The sequence below is a fragment of the Taeniopygia guttata genome, chromosome 11 (genome assembly GCF_048771995.1).
Source record: "Taeniopygia guttata chromosome 11, bTaeGut7.mat, whole genome shotgun sequence".
NCBI lineage: Eukaryota > Metazoa > Chordata > Aves > Passeriformes > Estrildidae > Taeniopygia > Taeniopygia guttata.
Genome location: NC_133036.1, coordinates 12,155,734 through 12,170,866, shown reverse-complemented (window position 1 = coordinate 12,170,866; position 15,133 = coordinate 12,155,734). Strand labels below are relative to the sequence as shown.

General features: G+C 50.9%; 1 protein-coding gene across 9 annotated transcripts in view; it reads right to left on the bottom strand.

Annotated features, from left to right (window-relative positions):
* The window catches only part of ZFHX3 (zinc finger homeobox 3), a 386,661-nt gene that overhangs the window by 40,455 nt on the left and 331,073 nt on the right, over nucleotides 1-15,133 (bottom strand). For all 9 annotated transcript variants that reach the window (XM_072934462.1, XM_072934467.1, XM_072934465.1 and 6 more), the window contains one exon: nucleotides 14,589-14,820. In XM_072934462.1, the coding sequence (XP_072790563.1) occupies nucleotides 14,589-14,820 (232 nt within the window). The remainder of the gene's footprint in view (nucleotides 1-14,588; nucleotides 14,821-15,133) is intronic.

Sequence of the window (15,133 nt, the reverse complement as noted above, 5' to 3'; positions counted from 1 at the left end):
GGCCTCCTAACCAATGGCGGATGTAACAAGCTCTCTTATTGGCATATCAATTAATGCAATCAATTTCTGGCCAGCGGCTGCCATTCGCTTCCCTGCTTGTTAGACTGGGGGAGACAGAGTCATGTCAAGTAAGCATTTATTTAAAGGGTTTCTAATTCTTCTTGAGCTGACTTCCCAGCAGGCTTTCTGCCACACAAGGGTTTTCTGCCTCCAGAGACCTTCCCCTTTCCTCCCCTGCAGAATCAGATCTATGACAGTCCCTGCAAACTGAATCATTTCTGTGAAAATATTTATCGAGTCTGGCGAGTAGGAACAGCCACAGCCAGAGGTATGGGATTGACAAGCCAGACTGCAACTATCCCAATTTAACACACTGGGGAGATTGGCAGGAGCACAGACCTCTCCCCAAGGACAGATGGGCTCACCAGCCATGTTGCAAAGCCTTCCTGCACATGGATTAATGCTAATTCCAGAGTCAGTTCCCCAAATTAGCATAATTTTGCTAGGGAACAACAAGCCCTGGATACTTCTGCCCTATCCCACCTCCCAGAGCAAACACAGACCATGTCACATGAGGCTGCACCCACATCCCAGGTGCTGCTTGCAGCCACTTCCTCTGCTTCAGCCTGGAAAAGGAGAGCAGGGTTTTCCAGCTAATTCCTCCCTCACTGCTTATGGGAGGAATTAGCTGGAAAACCCATGGAGAAATGCCACAGACTTACGTGAGCCTGACAGTCCTGCTCTCCTGAGTAGGGTGGCACAGGGGATGGCCCAGTGAAACAGCACAGAGCTGGTCATGGTGTGACAAAGATTCGGAGATCTGAGCCCTTTCCCCCACGAGCAAGAAGGGGCTTGCGGCTAACTGGACAGGAGGCCAATGATGTTCACAAGGAGTAAGAGTCTCTGCTCTGATTCCCAGATGTCTGCTCTGTTTTCTGGTAGGGTGCTGGCCAGAGGATGTTCACAAAGAGCTCAAATCCCATCCCACTGGGCTGAGGTTCCCCTGCTGGCAAGAGGCCCCACGTACCCACAGCAATTCTTCCTGGCCTGATCCCCACTCCAGATCTTCACCCAGGTGACTGTAGAAAGGATCTTCCCCACCAAACACAATAATAAATCAAACTTTATCAGAGCAGAACTATAAATCTGTGAAGACTCCAATAATTTCTAGCCATGGGAATAACACCACAAAAGTACTTTTTAAACTAATTACTCAGATTCTGAAGTGCTGCCCTAATGAGCCTTCCTTCTGCCCAGAACTTGCTAAGAGAAAAAAAAAAAAAAATCTACCTTCAGTACAGTAATTACTGCTTTCCCCTTCAAACTTCTAACTGGAGATCAATGCTGCATTTTAAGACTCATTGATTTACAATTAGCCTGGCTTTTCTGCTAAAGTGTTTTTAAAGCAGAGTTTACTTTTATTTTATTTTGAAATCTCAAAGATCTGGTTCTTAGATTTTGCATCTCATGAGAGGTGTGCTGGGAGCTCATAGGGAGGCAGGCACACATCGGAACAAGAAAAGAAAACAGGCTTTGTTATGCTGAGATTAGAAATAAGAGACTGAAATATTTAAGGGATAACCATGAAAAAAGAAGGAGGAAAAGAAACAAAGCTAGAGGAAAGGAAGAAAAAGTGGAAAAATAAGGAATGTAACTGCAAAGAGATGTAAAAATAAACTGCAGGCTAAGGAAGGAGAGTCACTGCCGGGTGGCTTGGGGCTCTCACTGCTCTGTTGTTCATCAGCATCCTCAGGAAACTCAGCAGCAGCTTTGTGCATCTCTGCAAACAAAGCACTGGTTAAAGCCGTGCGTGGCGGGGCGGCGCGTGCGCAGCCCTGGCTGCTGTGCAACCTGTCCCGTGAGGAGACACGAGAGCAGAGGAAGTGCAGCCATTAACAATTCCTTGCTGATTGCTTCAAACATGCTCTCTCTGCCCATAAAGATAATAGCCTCATGGATACATCTGCCTGCTCTCTCCAGCCCCCTCCCACCCCAGCATCATCTCTTTGGCACCCCCTGCCCTGGGCTCCCAGCGCTGTGGACACTGGGCCCAGGGAGGCTGGGGGGTCTCCACACCTGGGAGATGCTTCAGACCCCAGCACAGAAGCTCTGGCCAGCCTGCCTCTGAGCAGGGCCGGGGCTCAGAGGCCTCCAGAGGCTCTGCCAAGCTCCGCTGCTCTAGGAGGCTATGACCATTGCCAGAGCGTTGTAGCACTGCTTGGTTCTGACTCATTTTTCTGTCATTTCTGCCAGAAATGAGCTACACTGGACAAGCCAGGTCAGCCTTTGCCTCCTGTTTTTCCCTTCAAACTCAACATTAGGAAAGTCTTCCGGGATTAGCATGAGTAGCAACCCAACTGGAGACAGCTGGAGGAGCCAGGAGGCAAAGGGAACCACTGGCAAGGGTTTCCAGTTGTGGGGCCACCACAGCAGTGCAGCCTGCCCTTCACTTGTGCTCTCACATGTTTTATTCTTTACCACTGTGGGGTCCCTGGTGCCAGTGGCAGATGATGCTCCTGTAGTGATGAAAGCAAAGCAAAAAAATAGGGAAGCATCTCTCCTTTTTGTGTTGCATTTTAGAGAAAGCTGCTTAGCCCCATTTCAAAGACTAATATGAAAAAAGTGCAATTAAATCCTTGAAAAACTGACAGATCAGCAAAACAAAACCACCCGGAGGAGAGCACGATTGAGCCTCATTAAGGAAGAGTTCAGTCTGTTTTTAAAACCTTTCTTAACATTTAGCTGGTACCGCTCAGCAGCCGCCACTCCCAACGCGCCTGGTGCAATTAGTGTCAGAACGGAAAGGAAAAAATCAGCCTAGGAACAGGAATTACAGCACCGGATGCAGGCAAGGGAAAAAGGTTTGGCTGTAGTGAAGCCACCTGAATTTGGCCCCCTCCTCGGGGTCTGTGGCAGCGCTCCACGCTCTCTCACGGGGCGCTGGGCACACCTGGGCTGCGCAGGGCCGGTGCCCAGCCCCTCCCTGTGCCCAGCGCGGCGGTCACAGCCCTGCCGAGGCCAGCTCCACCACGCCTGGACAGTAAATTACACCGACCCCAACAGCAATTACAGCCACAGCCACAGGCACAAATCCTGCACTGTCCTGGCCAGCGGCTCGGGCAGGCGGAGCGGGCAGTGCTGACTAACCCCATGCGCTGTCTCGCCGGCCCAAACAGCACCCGGCACAGCCCAGATCTGCTCTTCTGCAGTGGGGGTGGGGAGGAGCGCATGGGAGATGGGAAAGATGGCAGAGAGATGAAGCCATTTTATTAAATCAGGCAAATTCTAATTTATTCTGGGGAGATGGAGGAGAGAAAATGGATTCATTCTCAGCATGCACACTCCGTATCATCTGATCCAATCCTCAGTGCCTCGCCAGAGGGGGAGGGGGCCTCGGCCGGCTGCAGTGCTCCCACAATCAGAGAAAAAGATTAAAAAATAGGATGATTCTCCTTTTGGATTGTACAGCAGACACGGGGGAAAAGGCTTTTCCTGGGAGCACGAGGTGCCATGCCTGGCTGACAGCCGTGCCTGGGATTGGGGGTTTGCCCCCTGGGGATGTGGAACGGGCAGCACAAGGTCCAGGGCCCAGCACAGCACACGCACCATGCAGGCACAGGAGGCAGAGACACACGTGGAGGAACATCCTGAGGGATCCTGCACACTGCCATTTTTGGTGATCACCCCAGCACGCCCCTCAGAGCTGGCAGGGTAATCACCATCATTCTTCACCAGTAAGAGATGCTGGAATAGAAGTGCCATGTGGGCAGCACTGACGAGGCTGGTGGGACCTCAGGCACCCGTGGGACCATGCACTAGTGCAGAGCACCACCAGAACACTACTGCTGCATCTGACCACGGCCACTTCAGGCTGCTCACGCCGCAGCCAGCACAGTGCTTCCACAGATCTCCGCAGAACTCAGGAGCTCAGCTCTTCTGTGGCTCCAGCCGGTGCTTCGGGAGCCAAGGAGCCCACCAGATGCAGCCAGGCTGGAAACCAAGAGTGAGGGCATCCCCTGTGGCAGAGTGGCTCAGGTTATCTGAAATGACATGGGCTGCCAAGGGGATGGTGGGTTATGACAGTCAGGTGGGGACACCTTGTGCAGAGATGTTTCCAAGCTCTGTGTTTGCTGGCTGAGTATGATGGGCACAGCTGCCTGACATGCAGAAGCCAAAGAAACTCCTGCTCTAGAGAAGAAATGTCACTGAACAGCACTGGAGTTTTGGAACAGGGACTGAGTGAAAATGCAGAGGTTTGGTTCAACAGCACTGAAGAAAAGCAACAGAGCTCCTGTTGCCATCCCACCAAAGGAACAGACACCTGCTGCCCCTCGCTGCCCACACAGGGGACAGACATGGACAATGCCAGTGCATCCGGAGAGAGGGCAAGGAGAGATGCTGCTGCACAAAGCTCCATGGGCACCAAGGTACCTCCCAGTTCAGAAGCAGCTAGAGGAAAATGAGAACACCACATAATTAATTATCTGTGGCCCAATAAGTCCAGAAAAACAAACAAGATCTTGGGTGAATTAGAAGAATGCCAACTCTGGCCAGGGCAGAATGCCTTGGGCCTCATTGTCCTGCACAGAAGTCATTCTAGTTATGCTTGCAATGATTAAATGAACTCTTTATACAACATCATTCTGAAAATATTCCCCTGCAGGAGCCCCCCTCCCTAAAACCATCAACACTCATCCCAGCTCAGACTGGGGCCTTGGGGGAACAGCTTTGCAGGAGGGAAAAGGCCAAGAGCCCGGGGAGAGGGGCCAAGGTGCAGCACCTGGAGCACAAATTCCAAACACGAGAAATTCCTGTTTTGCATCCAACTCCAGCAGGGGCAGTGAAGCTGATTTTATGACTTATTTATTTATTTCGTCTTTGATGAACAGAAGGTTAATATAAGAACAACTCCTTGGCAAACCTTTAAGGGTAATTCAAGCGACACTGATGTGAATCAATGTTCCCTTTGTGAACGCATTACTTGGCAGAAACTGGCTTTTTGTAACCCCCTTAAACCTAGCTGGCAAAACAAAAAGAGAAAAAAAAACGTCCTTCAAACAAAAGGATGAGGTGAAAATAAAGAGAGAGTCGACTGCACTTTATTCTCTTTCACAGAAGCAAATGGATTTGGTGCTTTTTATACATTAATCAATCAATATCACTGACTGTACATCAGCGGCGCAGCCAAGTTATGAATGACCTTTCTGGCAAAGAGGACACTTTTAATGCTCATAAGACTGCTCATAGCTTAGCAACTTTCCGAATTTATGCCTGCATGATTACCCCTCGGAGGCAGGCGCCCGTGAGCGCTGCACTGGATATGACAAGGTTCGTCCTTGCCAATTTGTGCAGAAGGAAGGGGCCGCGGCTGCTGAGGGACGGGCTCGCCCGGCAACGGGCGGTCAGCTCGCTGGCCGGTGCTTTGGAGCAGGAGAGCAGCAGCCCCTGACCCTGCCAGGCCAGCACAAAACAGCCCACGAGTGACCCTCCTCGCCACACGCAGCGAACAGGAGGAGCCAGGAGTGGGTGCTGTGCAAGGAGAGGTGGCTGCGCAAGTGAAGTGGAACGGGCGCTGAGCATGGCTGGCAAAGGCCAAATTAATCCCATTGTTTGGCCACAAAGGAGGCAGCAAAGTAGCACTGGAGGCCAAGGAACAATCCCAAACACTCAGCCCTAATTCAACCTTCATCATCATGAAAAGGGGATGGAAAAGGCCAGAATGCTTCAGCTTAATTGGTAACCAAATGCAAGAGCTCCCCGAGAAGGTGCAGCAGCGCCGGCACAGCGAACACAGAGATGGAAGTCACATCGGGCTGTGCCCCTGCTGCCCTAAGCCTAACCCTGGTGAGTGTGTGGGGCCATGCAGGGCCCCACACACGCCATCCCAGAGCAACACTGAGATTTAGGGGTTTGGGCCCCAGGCTGGGGCACGGAGGACACTGAGTGGGGATGGGGGCTGCACCACGTGGAGAGGCCAGCACGTCCCTGCAGACCAGGGGAAACCTGCACCTGACACGCTGACTGGGGAGAGAGCACCTGTGTAGAACAGAACCAGAAAACCCAAACCACTGCTATTTATTTAATGAAGTGACCACACATGAATGAAAAGCCTGAAAAGGGGTAGGAGGAAGTACAGAGTAGGAGGGGGCTCAGGCTCTTTGAGCTGAAGGTGGCCTTCACAGGAGCATCCAACTGAAGGTTCAGTAGAGTCAGACCAACACTGCTTCTCCCACTCACCACTCCTGGAAGGACTGACACAGAAAAGGGAAAAAAATGCAAATTGGAAGCAAATATGGATAATAATTTCTCATACAGCTCCCAATTAACCTTTGGAACTTGTGGCCTCAAGAAATCATTGAGGTCAAAACAATACATGGCAAAGGCACTGAGATGTGCAACTCGGAAAAGCAAACTGAGTACTTGGACAAAAGAGAAACCCTCTTGCTTAAGGGCATGAACTGAATTTTAGTAGGAACAAGGATGAGACCTCAATTTGGGTAGGTTATTATTTGTTTATGGGCCCCCAGACTTCCCTCTGAAGCAGTCAGAGCACGCAGTACACTGGTGCTGACAGGCACATTATTAGCCAATCTCAGAGTTTTAGTGGAAAAATAAATGCATGTGGTAGCTCCTTCCCAGGCAGTTCTGAGGACGGTAATGTCATCACCAGAGGATCAATAGGCCTCGCAGCAGGGACAGGAAGCAAGAGCATTTCAGAAGTACAGGCAAACACAAGACCAGAGCAGGGACACAGGAGAGTGGCCCAACGTGCACACCACAGCAGGGGGAATGCTGGAGAGGGCCAGGCCAGGGTTCAGCGCCAGCCTGAGCCAGCTGCTGCAAAAACTTGTTTCACAGATCATCCCCCTGATAATGTATGGAATCTCATTTTGCCTATGGCTTGTACAGAAAAAAAGGAATCCAATCCATAACCCAAGCTGTGTATCTCTTGCAACTAAATCCACAACCTACAGATTAGAGGTGGAGGACACTCCACTCACATGGACATTGCACTTGCTCCAACACACCCTGGGACCATGCAATGTCTTCAAAGCTTTACTGATTCACTCCTCACAGGGACAGACCTTCAGTCTTTAACCTGCACCACTACAACAGCCACCTCCAAGTCCTCAGGAGAACAGTTCTCTATTCTAAATTGTGCAGGAGAAAGGGGAAAAGAGAAACAGGGAAGAGAAGCAGAGGGGGCAGTGAGAAGCATGCCCTGTGCATCGACAGCAGAGCTTCAGGGACAGAGTACCAAGGGACAGGGATGCCACTCTTGAGTCCCAAGGGAAATAGAGCTCAGCGGGATGCTGATCTCTGACAGCTGGGCTTTGTTTGAATACAGAGAAAAAGCAGAGAAGAAGAGGGACAAGGAGCCTCAGAGTGTGGTACTACAGCATCTGGTGATACCTCCTCCTTTACTTTTCCTAAGTGGAAAGGGCTTTAAGATGCACTAGAACAAGAAAAACATCCTAGAACAAGTCAGCTGTCAGAGCTTCCTCTCTTTCTGCTTAATGAAAGCCATGAGCTCCCCAGGACAAGTGGTGGCTGGAGTGGGATGGAGTTTCTGAGATTCCTGCCACGGCTGGGTGCTGCTGCCGCGTGCCTCCCCAGCCCAGCGCTTCCTTCCGCAGGCGCCTCCCGCTGCATGAACCAGATGCTGGAGGCTTTTTCTGCTACAGCCCCCCTTTACCAGGGGCACAGGAAAAAAGTCACAACCAACTTTAATAAAAGCAAAATTAAAATGATTAAACCTTTCATATCCTTTCGAGATTATCTCTTTGCTGCTGGTTGGGCAAAGCAGAGCTAAGGCATAAATGCTCTTGACTTTAAACTCAAAACCAACTCAAAAACAAAGAAAAAACAAACAAACAAAAAAAAACCAAACAAAAAAAAACCACAACAAAAAAACCAAAGGAAATCTCCTTCTGCCAGATATTAAAGAGAACCAACTTTATCCCTGCATTCTGTTGACCCAGACCTCAACAGCCCCATGGTGCCCCAAATGCAAAAGGACAGGGAGATGCTGCTGGGATGGGAATGGGTCTCTCCAAAATGTAGGTGGGAGAAAGGATGCAAGGATGGAACAGATAGAAATCATGTTACAGGGCAATATCAGGAAAGAAAAGACTCCTAAAAGTTTCTCAAGCCGCTGGACTATCCTCATGCCCTCAGGCCTTCTGAAGGGGCCAACTGAATGCAGCCACCATGATCCATGGCTGCTAGAAACGCTTTTGCTGGATTTCAATGACCATTAAAGCAATGTGAAACTAAAGCAGAACCAAAAGCTTCCCCCTGTGACCACGGAAGAGAGATTCTGTCATCTGCCCAGACTTGGGATGGCCCCCAGCAGAGAGACCTCGCCTGAAATACTGCAACCCTGTTAAGAACTTGCTGGAAAAGCAAAAGGTCCTGAAGCCATTCAATCCATTAAAAAATGAAAAAAATTCCAAGGTTCAGCAGAACAACAAAGGGGAAGGCAACAAACTGTCCTCTAAATGAACACATGTGACACAAGATCTTGGAAAACAAGAGATAATCCTGCATGTGGGGGTAGCTGGTGGGGTTGGCAGGGAGATCAGAACTGCTGCAGTAAAGGGAACTGCAAGTTCAATCAGCCCAATACACACATGGCCCAGGGCTGTTTGCCTCTGTGCTGGGCCACATCTGCTACTGCACCACGGGTGAACGTTGCCTCGAATCAGGACATTCCCTCATCTCGCTCCGTGTGTCTCAGGTGACAGGAAGGCATTTCCACCTGGACAAGAGCTGCTGCCACCCCAGCTGCAGCACACGCCCCGGAGAAGCCGGGGGCACACGACAGGGCCCCAGCGCCCCCAGAACCCGCAGCTGCTCGGACCATGCACACACCGGTGGTTTGGCTGGACTTACATGCAGCACTTTGCAAACAAAGCTGAGCAGGCTGCTCTCGGGGGCTACACATCACATACTGGGAAAAGGCACTATCAGGTTCTGGAGAGGGACAGGTAAAAAGCCCAAGAGGGACAGGTAAAAAGCTGGGCAGCACTCGGTGTTTGCACACAGGAGCTCAGGCTGTAACCTGGGCTGGCAGATTATTAAATGTGTCAATCAAGAACAAGCCTGGAAATCACTTCCCCAGCCCTCTGCAAGGGCCAAACATTTCAGACATGTAACTGTGGCATCATGAGCAGAGCCAGAACTGCAGAGTGGCTTTGACTGGCAGATGCTGTAGCATGGACTGTGTGCTCTTTTCCTGCAGGCACCATATTGGTGATATGCTTGGTAAGTTTTTAATTGCTGTGTGAAATCAAGTCCTATGAAAAACTGGAGAGAGATTACAAAGCAAACTGGTGATTTATTTCCCAAACCCTCCATTACCTCCATCAGAAGTTGGAGACCGACAGGTGTCCTTAAGAATGACAACACTGTCTTTAATGGAGACCAAGGTGACAACAGAATTACCTTAAGCAGGGAGAAATGTAACTTATCACTACCAATTTTTACGGCGAAAGTCTTAAAGTTATACTGGAAGTAGAGAGACTGTTATCATGAAAAATCCACCCCAAAAGTACACCTAACACCTCCGCTGTAACAAACTCCATGAATAATTACTCCGTGCTTGATGATGATGAAGGAATTGCATGACTCAGTGCACAGAGGTGCAGCAACCAAACGAGCACCCTGCTGTCTGCAGGCGACACAGGCAGAGTCAGGCTGAGGAGTGATTCTGAGGCTGGGAACTACTATTTTTAAACCACATGGGGTTTTCTCATCTGAACTGCTCATCTGAACTGCTTTGGCTATACTGTAGCTCTGTTTACGTACTTGGTTTCATTAAAGATTCACATCCCGATTTCAGTCTGCAGCTCCCAGCCCTGTGAAAGGTCAAGCACTGACACGCAGGGGAGATGTGGGCAAACAGTGCACCTCTGCCTGTGGGGCAGGGGGAAAGCAGGGGCCCTGAGGCATGCCCCCCTTCCAAGGAGCCAGCAGCTTTCCAGGGTTCTCAGAGCGGAGCTTTGCAGTAAAGGTACTCCTCAAAATAACCTGTTTGGAGCAGGGCGACTGGCTGGCTCCTTGCTGTGGGCTGGCAGAGGGTGCTCCAGCAGGGCTGGGCATGGGGCAGGGGTGGGCACAGAGCTGGGCACAGAGCTGGGCATGGGGCAGGGCTGGGCACAGAGCTGGGCACGGGGCAGGGTCGGGCACGGGGCAGGGCCGGGCACGGGGCAGGGCCGGGCACGGGGCAGGGGTGACCTCCCCAGCCCCTGTCCCAGCAGGACAAAGGCGCTGCTCACAGCCTTTGGTGTCAGCAAGGGCTGCTGAGCACCAGCCCTGCTCCTCCACAAAGCCCCAACAAGCCCTGGGCTGCCAGGAGATGATGGCCAAGGCTTTGGCAGCAATGAGGATTGCTGTGACAGTGTGGCCACCACAGGGACTGTCCTCCGTGGCACAGCGGGCAGAGGCTGGCGCAGGCAGGGAGCACGGCCACCTGACGGACACCTAAAGGATTCTGTCCCACACAGTGGGGAGAGTGGGCAAAGGCCTTCTGCTCCTCCTGCAGGAGGACACTATGGAAAAGGAGAGTAGAGATGGAAAACAGGAGGAGTCAGGAGAAACAGGTAAGGGAGGAAATGAATGAAGTGTGACCAGCACTTGCCTGGGGGGACGCAGGCTGGGCAGTGGGGGCCCAACAGCCCCGCCTGCCTGGGGGGCACATGGAGAGGATTGCAATGGGGACAGCAGCGGTACCATGTGCTGGACACAGAGCAGAAATCCCGCTCTGACCAACAACCCTGTGCACGGCTGCCCGAGATATGGAGAGGTGTGGTGCTTGATGCCTTCTGGGATGAAAGAACACTTCCAAAGTAGAATGAAAATTCGATACAGGTTGTTTCACATTTGTTTCTGTCATTATCTAATGAGCTGTAAGTGCATTCATCCAACATCTTGAGAACATTTTGGTTTTTATTATGGTCACTCTTTCTTTACTTTTTTCTTCTCTAAACCCCCATCATTAAAAATCAATTATCTTATGGGTAACATTACACAGAGGCTGCTGCTGCTGCAAGGGGCTGACATCTGCAGTGGCAGCAGCTCAGATACCACAGCAAGAGATGTCCAAAAATACCCCCTTCCCTGAAGCTGTACTCTCTCTGATCAACAAACCAGCTGAACTTCCAGCTGCTCCCCCATCTCCTGCATAATGAGCACACTTCTCAAAGCACAAAGAAAAGTTTAATTGTCTTTAATTATCCAGTTCAAGGAGGATTGGGTTTCCTGCCAACAACTTCATCATCCCTTTACTGGAAGTGGAGGGCAGATCCTAATACACTTCCCCAAAAGACACCCAGTTTTTGGAGAGGGCCGAGGGGCTGGCACAGGCAGGGACAAAGGTCCCCGTGTCCCTGGAGCGGCTGCTCAGGCTGCCTCTGCTTCTGCAGGGTGGGAGGGAGTGAGATGCAACTAATGTGCAATCAAGAACCACCACAATTACAAATGTAAATGAACAGGCAATTGGCACTGACCTTTGCAGATTGTTAGAGGACTAATTAAGGTGTGATCAGAGCTCTCTTCCAACAGATTGAGATGCATCTACACAAGCAAATATCTACTCACTGTCTCCAGACCAGCACTGCTTTCTCCTACATGGTTGCATGCAGCAGTGAGCAGGTACACACGGAGCAGGTACACACAGAATATGTACACACAGAGCAGGTACACACGGAGCAGGTACACACAGAGCAGGTACACATAGAGCAGGTACATATAGAGCAGGTACACACAGAATAGGTACACACGGAGCAGGTACACACGGAGCAGGTACACACAGAGCAGGTACACACAGAGCAGGTACACACAGAGCAGGTACACACAGAATAGGTACACACAGAGCAGGTACACACGGAGCAGGTACACACGGAGCAGGTACACACAGAGCAGGTACACACAGAATAGGTACACACAGAGCAGGTACACACAGAATAGGTACACACGGAGCAGGTACACACGGAGCAGGTACACACAGAATAGATACACACGGAGCAGGTACACACAGAATAGGTACACACGGAGCAGGTACACACGGAGCAGGTACACACGGAGCAGGTACACACGGAGCGGGTACACACAGAATAGGTACACACAGAGCAGGTACACACGGAGCAGGTACACACGGAGCAGGTACACACAGAATAGGTACACACAGAGCAGGTACACACGGAGCAGGTACACACGGAGCAGGTACACACAGAATAGGTACACACAGAGCAGGTACACATGGAGCAGGTACACACGGAGCAGGTACACACGGAGCAGGTACACACAGCCTCAACCCCAGCACCGGCGCTCCGTGCACAGCAAGGGGCCGGAGCAGAAGGGGAATGGGGCGATTCCACTGCGTGACATGAGGCCACAGGACAGAAGTGACCACTGCACCTGGACTGCAGCAAAGCAACAACAGAGTCACTGTCCCTCTGTGCCCCAGCAGAGATGTGTCACAGAGCAGACACTGTCATGCACAAGTGTCTGTCAAGGTGTCTGAGCCTGATATCGAATACCACAGAGACGCCTTATCAAAAGGCAGTGGGGAAAATCCACCCAGTGGTCAGGAAACAACAATAAAATCCTTGATGGGGACACAGGGGAGACACTGCAGGAGGGCAGGAGGAGATGCAGGGCACAGACTCACACCGTCCCCATGCCCCGCAGCTGAGCATCCCCACACCTGGGGGGACGTAACGGGAACAGAATGAGTGGGAGATGGGAGCACCCCTTCTCCCCCTTGGGGTTACAGCAGCTTCTCATCCAAACCTGACTTCCATCCCTGCAGGGATGCCTGGCCCAGCACGCCAGTGAGGAGTCCCTCTTCTACCCGCTGAACAATGGGCTCGAGGAGTGTTTGAAATTAAGTATCTCAGCTTAAACTGACTTGCAAAACCGACCCAAGATACCCCCTTTGCCTTCTGCAGCTTTATTCTTGCTTGTATTCATAACCTTTGAAATACAATATGATCAAGAAATTGTGTCTTGTTTGCTGTCAGCTTTTGTTAAAGAACCAACTAGCTTAAAGGAAATTAGAATATTTGTAAATCAAGCTTTTCTTTCAGTGACTTTCAGGACTTTTACTTCAAAAAGAATACATTTTTTAAAACAATCACCACACTGTTTTCCCTCCCAGCCAGTCAGCTCCTGCCCTCCCAGTACCTGCCATGTCCTAATCTGGGTGGCTGGATGGCAAAGGTAAGGTTTGTACAGTAAAAGACAAGGCAAACAGAAATTTCTAGAGTAAACAAGGTTTTCAAGGTTGTTCTGTCTATCACAAAGGGCACGGATGGTTTCCCCTCTCTGCTCACTTTGCATTTAAGCAGCTCACAACGCACAGCCCTGCCCAAAGAGCCTTTTGAGTTGGGGATGTTTTCCTACGGCAGAGCAGCAGGGCTGCTGTTCCTCCGGGCTGGTGCGGCAGCCACCGTGCTCCCGCTGTCACCACCACCTTTGGGAAGCGTCTTCCCTGCTCTCGACTCCACTGGGCCACCAAGGTCACAGATTGGGCACTTTCTTCCACAAGACTGAATTTAACTCTTAATGAAAAATCTCCTGTCACACTCTTGGGTGTTTTGGGTTTACTTCAGATCCTCATTACTCACAGGCATAACAGCAATGAGACCCAGATGTGAATTCAAGGGACATTTTTGGAAACCCGCATGTTCTCCCTCAGCTCTGCTGCTATCCCTTCTCAACCCTTTCAGCCAAGAGCACCTTCCTTGTCTCCACACAAATTCACTGCAGAATGCCAGTTCCCCAGAGAGGCTATTTGTAGGATTTACCCATTTTCACAGCAGTCACAGAGAAAAGTCCTGCTTGAAGTGATGAGGTTTTTGCTGGCACACCCCAGCTCCAGCATCATTGTGCCTTGATAGCACACAAACCAGCTGACCCAAGATGATTCTCCTCCTCCCTCCCAAGAGGGCGTCAGGAGACCTGGGTTTTTCAGAACATTAAATACGTCTCAACCCTTTACATGACTAAACAAAGTACCATCTCTACTCCATCCAGCCTAACTGCTCCTGTTAGGTACACTAACTCTTGCTCCATTTGCAGTTGCAATCCCTGTCCTCTGATCTGTGTGAGCAAATGTTTCATACAAGCCTTCACTTTAGAGGAGACATGGAAAACAGACATGGCAAACTTGCATGTCCTGCTCACCCCTTTTGCCCAGCTCCTCCTCCCAATCCAGAGCGGCCGAAGTACCAGAAATCAGTGCCAAGCTGGCACAGCTTATGCTGGTGCTCAGGGCATCACTTGATTCATTGCAAAACATCTACTGGAGCATGGTTTGTTGGGTTGTCCAGATACGACAGCATCTTCAGATACTCATACAATATTCCAGGGTTTAAGACACCGACCCAAACCAACACACACACTTCAACATCCCAAACCCCACCTCGGGCAGGTGGGATTGCTGAAATGTATTACTGATAAACTGTGTCAGCCCACAGCAGGGAACAGAAACAGCAACAGTCACCAAGCTGGTCACCAAACAGCACAGCCACTCGCCCAGCCCTGCAGCACCGCCCCGCTCGCACCCACGCAGCAACACTCACCGGCCTCGGCAGCCGGACACTTGCGTATGGTGAAGATCTGTCCCAGGTCCTCCTCTTCTTCAGGAAGGCCTTTCTGAAGGCGCTGTAGCTTCCGGAGGCTTTCACTCCGCTGGTGTTTCATGGAGCGCACGTGCTGGATGAGGTTCAGCTTGGCCTTGGTGGAGTAGTTACACAGGACACAGTGGTAGTAGCAGCTTTCACCTTCGACCCCGCTCTCGTGGTGCTGCAGGTGCTGTGCAGAACAAAGCAGAGGTATGTCAGTGACCTTCATCATCCCCCGTCTCCTGGGTTAGTCCACTGGAAACTGCTAAAGGCCACCTGGGAATTAGTTAAGGAGCCACATTTTGACACAGATCCAATGAGACAACACCTGTTTGCTCCCAAGGTATTACACCATCTCCTGCTGAAGAGCATGAAAACCAAAACGCACTGAAATGGGCACAAAGCACAGATGGACACAGCCAACAGCATCGCCCTCAGTGAGGGAAAGCACCAGACCTAGCAGTAACACCTGCTCACAACACACTCACGGCTCATTCCTTCAC